The sequence below is a fragment of the Centropristis striata genome, chromosome 7 (assembly GCF_030273125.1).
Source record: "Centropristis striata isolate RG_2023a ecotype Rhode Island chromosome 7, C.striata_1.0, whole genome shotgun sequence".
Lineage (NCBI taxonomy): Eukaryota > Metazoa > Chordata > Actinopteri > Perciformes > Serranidae > Centropristis > Centropristis striata.
The window spans coordinates 15,826,201-15,836,423 of NC_081523.1; the positions used below are offsets into that span (position 1 = coordinate 15,826,201).

General features: G+C 37.5%; 1 protein-coding gene across 1 annotated transcript; it reads right to left on the reverse strand.

Annotated features, from left to right (window-relative positions):
* Positions 1-815: 815 nt before the first annotated feature.
* On the reverse strand, positions 816-6,713 carry ube2d4 (ubiquitin-conjugating enzyme E2D 4 (putative)). Its single transcript, XM_059337199.1, has 7 exons — positions 6,427-6,713; positions 4,774-4,837; positions 4,567-4,598; positions 4,391-4,468; positions 4,162-4,267; positions 3,691-3,784; positions 816-3,550 (listed from the first exon to the last, which is right to left on the reverse strand). Exons 1-7 carry the CDS (start codon positions 6,448-6,450, stop codon positions 3,505-3,507), a joined length of 444 nt encoding a protein of 147 aa, XP_059193182.1. The 5' UTR covers positions 6,451-6,713; the 3' UTR covers positions 816-3,504.
* Between the last annotated feature and the right edge of the window lie 3,510 nt (positions 6,714-10,223).

The window sequence follows — 10,223 nt, forward strand, 5'->3', positions numbered from 1 at the left end:
GGAGACCGGGGTCGGTTGTCTCTATAGACTATCACGCAGCTATTTCCTGTCGTTTGGAGGTCAAAGTAACACACATTTTACATCACAATGTTTGCTTTCCTGACCTGCACTCATCTGTTATGTTAGAACACCTGGAAGTCTCTAACTTTTCTGGTGATTGTACCATTTCACTTTTACAGTAGGCCTATTGAATGCAAAAAAAGTATAACTAAACAGTCACACGATCAGGTGTGGTTGACAGATTTGTGTTAATGAATATTTTGTTGTTGGGGTATTTTGAAAGATTATTTTTATAATCTTTTAAATTATTTTTATTTTATTTTTTTAAATGCTAGATATTCTATCAGATGTTCATGTTTTCTGGTATTTTGATTAAAGTTTGAATGGCTCCTATTGTTTTTGTTATTTGTAACTACAGCATTCAAATATATTGTGTCAACAAACCCTGTAATAGGGCTGGTTGGCACACATGCACAACATGACTTTAATCATGAACCAACTTACTTCAGAAATATTTTGTGTACAATAAATATGTATTTATAGCTGAGAACTCCACCTATCATTGGCTACTTATAATATCCAAACAGATTTTGCTAGAGAAATGGTCTCCCTTTACTACTATTGTCCTAAAGTGGAAAACACAATTTGATACAGTATAATTTATACTTAATTTCTGCTTATTTAAAACTGTATTCCTGGTTATTTAGAGGCTTCCACTCTTCCTTTAATACCACCAAAGCACAACTGCTTCTGACTCATTCTGCTGTTAAATATTACTAGATCATAAAGACACAAAAAATGACTGCGTACAATGGTAAACCAAGATGAGCTTTATTCATATGTTATGACAGGGTCAATAGTTATATTGTGTAGGCTATGTGAGTGGACGCTCATGGTATCTCAAGCACACATATTCCAAATTTTAGGATGCATGAAGGCTGGTCCTGCATTCAGAGAAAGCCAGGCTTAAAAATTTCAACAAAAAATATTGGTACTGTTCAAGCAGGTTTCCATGGTTATGGATGAAATGAATCACCCATTTGGGGGATACAGCCCTGATAGCAAATTTACAGTTTATGACAATGTTATATCTATATATACAAAATGAGGGTTAAGGCTAAATTTTTAGTCAGAGGTGTTAGGCAGATGAATTGTAACGAAATCCCTGATATCTGGCAAATGGCTGTGAGAAGGTTCTCCAGAGTGCAAAGCATGCCAAGCTGCCTATATAAACTCTATTGAGCACACTGGACAAAGGAAGTCAATGTCGCACCACTCACATGATGAATTGAGGCTGCATTCAATAGTACAGTTGGAAGATACTCTGCTTTCAAATAAATAAATAGCCTGATGAACAAACAACGCACACAAAGTTTGAAGTAGCACTATTACACATGTCATTTTCAATTGTGGTCTGGCAAAAGACTTTCAAAGTATTTAGAGGATATATTTCCAAAACCTTTTAGTGTATACTGTGTTTTAGGACAATTGTTTTGATAGTTGTTTCTACAGCAGCTAACATGAATAAAATCTATATTTGGCGCCTAAACCATTGTGTTAATACTACAACCAAAGCCTCTAAAATAATCATGCTTTAGTATGGATCCTTTCAGATAAATCCACTCAATAATTCCTCAAAAGCTAAATTTATTCCCCTTTATAATATCAAATAGTTCCCTTTATATTGGCAGCATCAGCACATTATGAGCCATGACTAAAGAAAAACAAAATCATAGCATTTCCTAACTACTTTATCCCACAGTTACAATGGATTATATGAAAACCAATATTACATTATGACACATCACAATCTTGTTCAATTCTGGTGACATGAAGAAGAAAAAAATTGCCTATCACTAAAGCTTTCAAAGATACAATACAAAAGGTCACAAACGAATCACCGAGACAAACTGTTTTACTTTCAGTGTGGATTATTAATCCCAAAACAAACCTTTGCAGACTTGAATATGGACATAAAGAAAAATGCTGACAAACTTCACATCACTTGATGTTTAAAGCAGATGAAATTGTCATGGACACTGTATTCATTCACCTCAAGTAACAACATGCTATGACTTGAAATGAAAAATATCAAGTTTGTTTTAAGTTCCCATTTTGAGTATAAGTGACACCAGCCTTAGGCCATTATATTTCAGAAAAACAGAAGCATGTACATGTTTAACAGCATCGTTTAAAAGCTGTTCACATCCAAGTTTTTTTTAATAAATGTAGATGGTGAAAAAAAGAACTGGAGAGGGATAATGAAAAAAATCCTCTCTGTGACAAAATGACAGTACTTCTGGAGGAGCATTTTTTTTAATTTATTTTTTTGCAACACAGTCCATCAGGGCCTATGTGCATAAAGACCTTCAGGTGTGCTGATCAGTCATTGATTTTCAGGAAGCGTGAGTGTTTTCTATTATGTGAACAAACCAGTGAACTTGGATCAGTACAATCTTTAGAAGCCTGATGAAATGGGACCTGGTCATTTTTCTCACCATGTGGTCACTGCATGTAAAGGCTGATGATTTGGTTAGATACCTGAGTAACTGTACTGAGGAGGTGGCACACAGCTCAGCTATATGCCAAAGAGTAGCTATGGTCATAGCTACACAACAAGTAAGAAGTCAAACAACAGTAGTATTTTGTGCACTATGGACACCAGCCATGGGGTGGTTACTCATACAGGATGTAAGGGCAATGACAGCATGTGTGAGAAAAATTTTAATTGACATTCGCCCTATGGAGCCCCACAACATCGAGGCCAGGGCCAGCTAGCTCTTAACAGCAGCTCTCCAGTGTCCTCAAAACCGCTTAATACTGTTGTAGTCTGAAATGCAGTGAGTGATAAGAGACCAATCCTTTACATCTTTCACATTGTTTGGGGGTAGAGACAGTATGTGCCAACAGATCAGCTGCTGGTAATGGCACGGCACCATTTTGTGTTGAACAGGGAACATTCTGCCTCAATTGCACATGTACCGAAAATAATAATAACACAGAAAGGCCACTAAATACATGGAAATACAGTACTAACAAGACATCCAGTGGGACACAGACAGTACCTCTGAAATAAAGGGAGAGCCAATCTCCTAAATAAATCAAACATTTTGCTTCCGAGTAGCACAACGATATGAATCATTGACAGTGAAAATGATGCGTATGAATAGCGATGATGATAGTGATAATCACAATAGCAGGAGTAACAGTTTAAAGTCTGAGTGTGGCGGTATGGACTGTGAAGAGTTTCCGCTATTCCATATGGGAGTGCTTTAAGGAGCCAGTCAGATCCTGCTCAGCAGATCCATACAAGTCATGAAGGACAGCACATGGTAGCAGCTCAGCACATGGAAAGCCAGGTGGACCTGTACCTCATTGTATCACTTCCTCCTCCAAAAGATGGGCTGTTGTCTAGGTTTTTTTCCTCTGTTGCTCATCTGCCTCAAGTTACAAATCAAACATGTTTCTTTTGTTCTCATTTGTATTTTGATCTCCCTGGCATTCTCACATTGCATACTTGTGTGTCCATTCTCTTGCTGATTTGTTGTACCTGTAAAACACATGCAAGGTTTGGAAAAGGTTTCAGGTGAACTTGAAAACAAAGAACTTTATCTTCAAAAGATAAAAAGTCAGCTTGACTGTGAGCAAAGCTGAGAGATGTGGTAAATCTGATTCATGTTTTACACTCACTTTTCCCTGTCAGCCTTGTATGTATGGGCGATCTCTGGTACCAGTGGGTCATCCGGGTTTGGATCACAAAGAAGAGAGCAGATAGACAATAATACTGTGGAAGAATCAAGCAGAAAATAATTAGATTACATTGACAGAAATTTAGTGGACACTATCACCTATAGCCGACAGTCATAGCAACATTGTGATTAAGTAAAAATAAAAAATACATTTTGGCATATGGAGATCTAGGATGGGGCAGCCTGGTAGCTCACCTGGTAGAGCGTGTGCCCCATGTAGGGAGGCTAAGTCACTGCCATAGCAATCATTGGTTTGACTCCGACTCACAGTCCTTTGCTACATGTTGCTACATTAGTACTGCTTGCATCATATTTAGTCATGACAGAGTCAGTGCATGCTGAATCAACATTCACAACTGTTTTAATATATAAAATGCCATCGCACCCGTATTTATATTGTAATATCACTCACCTTTTGATACTGTAAGTGCAGGTGACCATTGTGATCTCAGTATATCCAGACAAATACTTCCATTGCTGTTGATATTAGGGTGGTAAATTTTTGTTGTGAATGCAACCTGTGAGAAAACGGGAAAAGAATGTTGTCATTTTCCAGTGAAGCAATAGTAAAACATATGAATGGGGAAGTGAGTTAAAACATTGGCTTCATTATGTGAAGCACAAAATAGACCCTTACTCACTTTGGGTGGTTTGAAGGGGTAATCTGTTGGGAAGTGAATGGTGAGGAAAAACACTCCACTCTGATATGGGCTGTCACTCTATTGAAATAAAAATAGAAACAAGATAAGTTAGTCTACAGCAGTTTCATTGTTTTGGTTTCGTATTTCAATCATGGGCAACATACAGTTGCACTTACCGGACCCATTATTGTTGCCTGCCAATGAAACACTGGGAGAAAAAAATAAATAAAAGATTAATAATTAATTTAGCATATACATTTAGATGCCAACCACTGAGGCACAAATATCATCTACTGATTTAATCTAAAAGCTGATTTATACTAAGCAATAAAACATTATTACGTCCAGGCATCCACTGATGCAGCAATTTCCTAACTACTTACAATCATCTCCAACTGGTCCAGCGGAGCACTGAGCAGGAGGGTCCCTCTGCAGGTCTGACAGCTCCTAAAAGCAATCACACAATGAAACAGCCTTGAATTCTCTGGTCAGTTGAAGCATTGTAACACTTGTGCTCATTGAAAGGAAATCACATACAAGTTGGAACTGCAAATAGAGAAATTGTTTTATATTTATTGATATTGCGTAGATGTGGGTGCACAATAAAATATGCTGAGGCTTGGTCCTCATTGTTAGAGCAATATACCATCTGATTCCAAATAAGTTGGAACACTGTGTAAACCGTAATTAAAATCAGTATCCATAGATAAGTAAGTAGACTTACTTTAATTAATATAGTGTATATTTAAATAAAAGAAAGGTTTATCAATATGAACATAAACCGTATTTGTACAGTTTCAATTAAATATTTGTAAAAAAAAAAATGAACATAATTACAATCTGTATTATTTACACGTTGGATAACATCAAGTTATTTTTTGCTAAATCATGATCATGGATTAATAATATTTATTTTGGAATAATTTCCAAACATCCTAAGGGATTAGTAAATAAGTATAACATTGCAACTTCACTGAGGGTTAACCCATGTAATGCCTGGCTTTGTGTAAAGTAGACTAATTTAACTTTTATGGGGTTCAAGCCCAAATTTGAGCCAGGCTGTAAATAATACTTTTCAGTGGCAGCCATGTTTGCTGTACAGTCGTGCTCTGGGGCTGCTGACATGTAAATGGTGGTTTTAGGACAGATGACTTCATAAATATTTTAGTCAGCACTCAGCAGTTGCATCTAGACCAGGACGATGACTACAAATTTTACAACACTCAATAGAATAAGAAAAACAATGTAAAGTGCATAAACGAGCATGTTAAATTCTATTTATTTTATCAACAAAGACAGGAGCCGCCGTAGCCACGATTCTATGCATGTAACGACAATAAGCGCGGACAGCAAAACAACAGATGGTTAAATAGATATTAAGCCCGTTATTTAACATCTCTTGAAAGGAAGCCTATCCATTCTGTTATATAAATACACACCGTGGCCTGCTCCAGTGGCCCATTTGCCATTCCATATATGGCAACACTGACACTAGGGTTCAATTTTGGCAACAAGCAAGCAGCTGTCATTCAGCGACTAAACACATCACCGGCCATACTCTTAGTAACCAGCCACAAGGATAAGAGAACTGTCAAGCTAAGAATTTAAAACCCACATCCTGTACACCTCAATCAGTCAAACTAGAGCACCTAGTAGCGTTAGCTCACTGCTAGCCTGCTGCTGAACAGCGGAATGACATAGCTTGACGCTAGCCACCTCTACTGAAGTATTCAGAAGGTGACAAGTGTCTGAAAGAAACAAATCATAAAGCACAAACAAAACGTAGCTGTCAAAGTAATGGCGCTGCTTGAGTTGTTGTCGATAGCTAAAGGTACCGTAGCAATGCACCAACAGGGCCACCAGTGGTTAGCTCGTCTTTGTCTGTAAATTATTTTGAAAATGAGCACAGTAACAAGCACGCAATGACACATATATGGTAAATAAAGGCGACACACTGGTATGATCTCCAGAGAAGGTGTCACACTCAGAAAATGCGTTAATGTCAAGTTAGCCCATGAAAAAAAACACACACTCACCTTCTGAATTCTTTTCAACGCCATTGCATCAATGGCTATGCTATGTAGCCTGTCAGCTAACAGTTAGCACTTCACACATACAATTTGGCTTCTGTGGCCGCGTACTACCAAATCTCACTTAAACGTATTAACTGGAAAATCGCGTCTGACATATAGCAGGCTTGGGGCTTATGGTTTCTAGTTCAATCTAAGCGACAAATTGTGTATTAAATCTTGATCTTTCGTTCGCTTGCAACAGGGCAACCGAGATATTTTGCTGTCTCTCCTCTCATCTCGTTGCTCCTCTCGGTGCCTGGCAAACAGTATTCAGTGATATCGCGAGAATTGGGTGTAGTTCAAAATATATATTTTTTATTTTTGACAGTTTTGACACGGTCCGCTTCACAAAATCACAGTTATATCACTTTCAATTATTATGCCTATCTCTCTGAGGAGCAGTTAAATCAGTCATGCACTGTAAATAACCATTTAACACAAGGAATTTAACGCAGGAAACACAAAAAACGTCACCAAAAGTGTAATATTTCAATCATTTATTGATCATTTCACTCAAAAAGGATGTAACAAAGAGAAGAGAAATAAATGACTTTTGAAAATAATTTATTTGAAGCAAGATATGGTAACACTTTATTTTGAAGGTGTCTACATAAGAGTCACACAAGCCTGTCAGAAACATGACATGACAAGTATCATGAGCATTAATGTTACTTCAAAGTGTCATTAATGTTCATGTCATGTTTATGACAGGCTCATGTTAGACACCTTCAAAATAAAGTGGTACCATATCTTGCTTAAGTCACAAAGACATGTAAAATCACATGATTTGATCAACTGAGGATGTAGGCGATTTTACCATAGGTGGCCGGTGTCATGTGGAGATGATTAAGGCAGAAAAAAAAAAAAAATTGACAAAAAATGACTTAGGTGATTATTTTAACAGTGTGACGATATCTTTTTTTAAATTTTTGACAGTTTTGACACGGTCTGCTTCACAAAATCACAGTTATATAACTTTTCAATTATCACAATAATTATATTATACGGGCAGTGGATAACTGCCGTGGATTTGCTTTATTTAATCACTATCAAGTAAATGTTATTTTCAAAATGTTATGTCTATAGAAAAATGACACCATCTGTGTTTGCCATTCTTTCAATATACAATTGGGTAATGTATTATTATTTTAATTATTATTGTTATATATATTATTATATTACTACAGTGCATGGATCAGATTCAATTCCCCTGCTGAAAAACGACTCCATTTACAGTACTAAACAGGAAGTGTCACTGTCCTTAAGTTTTCCCAGGTATGCTAGCTATCAGTAGCTATACCCAGCTAATTTAGCTGAAATGACAGGCCATGAAAGTCGTGAAACAACCAAAGGAACGGTAACAGTGGAAACTCTACCCTGCAAAAGAAAAAGAGCCACGTTACCGGAGGAGGAAGAAAGGCAACGATGGAGAGTGATAGAAACCAGCTAAAAAAGAGTGAGCATTCATCCGACGGAGAGTATTAGCTACAAACTGACATTCAGTTGGTTTTCTTTCTACTCTAACAGTAAGTAACAAAACCTGCCAACTTATTAATACTAGAAGGTGTTGTACACTCCATTTGTAATAGCATACAGATTGGGGGTTCCAGTTCAAATTGTGGTTGTTTGGACGGTGTTACGGATTAACAAGTAACCATGTTATCTGGCGACTTTCATCAGAATGGGTTTCTGGTAATGATCGTTCAGACCTTACGTTCAAAATGACTGAATAGTTCATTCACTTGATGCATTTTTTTACCCCCACAGAATCCAAAAAAAAATTGTGACTTTTTAATGAAAACCAAAACAAAGAGTGCAGCTACAGTCAGGGCAGTCTTCTTGTTTTCTTGAGCTTTCAACGGCTGAAAGTCGCCGGGTTAATAGGGGCACTCTTTAATCCGCAAACACCGGTAGCCAGGCTGTTAGAGGTACCCATGTTGCTAACGCTATCCAAACACTGCTGTAAAAACAAACTTGTACGTCAGAAGCAATACTCAAAATGTGTTATCAGTCAATATAAAGTCCTGAAAAAGTCACTTTACTTCTTCAGTAAACATTGTGTTGATAGATTCTTCTAGCTCCGAGGAAAAAAGGAAAGTGATAGAGTTGTCTTTGCGACAACGGCAATAATAATAATAATTGAAAATGCTAGGGGGTGCTAAAGGGAAAAGGTTTAAATGCGGGCTGTTGCCACTTAAATATAATTAATTATAATAATAAAATATATATTTTTGAAGAGGAAAAAATCTTCGAATGAAACAATTAGGTGTGGAAATAAGTTAGGGAGGAAAAAAAACATTTTGATATTTATTAGATAGTATCAGCTTGTGGGTTCTGGTTGGGCTTGTGAGTGTCTATTCCATAGTTGAGGGAAGGAATGGAGGTTATTTTATATATATATATATATATATATGTGTGTGTGTGTGTGTGTGTGTATGTAAATGAAAAAGAAATCATAAATGCAATTATAATCCTCATTATGAAGTTCATACCACTAAAATTTGAGAAGGGATACGTTGAAACAACAGGGTGATACATGACCTCAGATATACCCTTTATGACTTCAGCACAATAACTGAGGCCAGGTGTCCACAAGATGTCACTGTTTGAAAAGAGCAGAAACAAACACACACACACACATACATACACACACACAGGAAAGACATGGCCAGAATGGATTAAGTACAGCCCTGACCGGAAAACGTTTTTGCAAGATCTACAGTGTCATTCATGAAATTAAATATTGCATAGTCAGAGTATATTAATTAATTCAAAGTTGGTTTTATTAAAAAAAAAATCATGTGCAAAAGTGCATGACAATGATTACAATGGAGCAGCAAAGTACAATGAAGGCAAACATGTGTATTATTAATGGGTACATAAGAATAAAGAAAAAGACTATAGAATTGTTCATTCAATACCCAATCATTGTAAAGGCATATTCATCTGAGTCAGCTGCATGCTCCGGTTTCTGCACAGCCTTGTCTCGCAAAGCCTCATGAGCTTCCCTTTATATGTCTTAAACAAGAGTGAAAAAAGAGCTCTCATTATTTTAGTGAGTATGTATGAATGGGTCGCACTGTTCATTCTTCTTAAATGGCTGATTCAGTGTCAGGTTGAGGATCCTATCGTCAATGTGACACTGAGAGGGACCATTTTCCTTTGGAAAGCTGAAGATTCCTTCAGATAATATCTTATTGTTTGCTCATCTCTGTGCTCTCAATGACCTGCCTGTCCTCAGGGCCTGCCTGTAATCAGATTCAGCCAGCAGCAGAGGTAGCAGTTTGGGTCTTGTGCAGCAGGGGCCTTGTGTTCCGAGTTTGTCTACTTGGAGAGGCCATTTATCAGCATGAGGTTTTCAGACACAGTCAAGCCCACACTTTGTTGGCTTGAAGCCTCAGTTCACAAAGCCTCCCACAGTCATCCTACTGTAGTTTCCTCTGAAATCTCTAATCCCATTGGTTTGCTTGCTACTGTGTACTTTAAACCTTGTAGTGGACAGATACACTAGTGAACCCTGCAGCAACTGGGTGATGTTGCCTTGTAAACGTTCAAAAACAATAAGCAAGATATGCTGTGGTTTCTATAAGGCGACGTATCACTGACCTGTATGGGGAATTTCCCACCTACAAGCAGAAGTTGAGTTTTTAGTTACAAGACTGGTGCCCGCAAGTTCCAAATTGATGTATGAGCCAAGGTGTGAGTGTGTCAGAACTGGGATGATATGGGTGGGGGGTCGGAGCTTAGTTGACCTGTCCCAT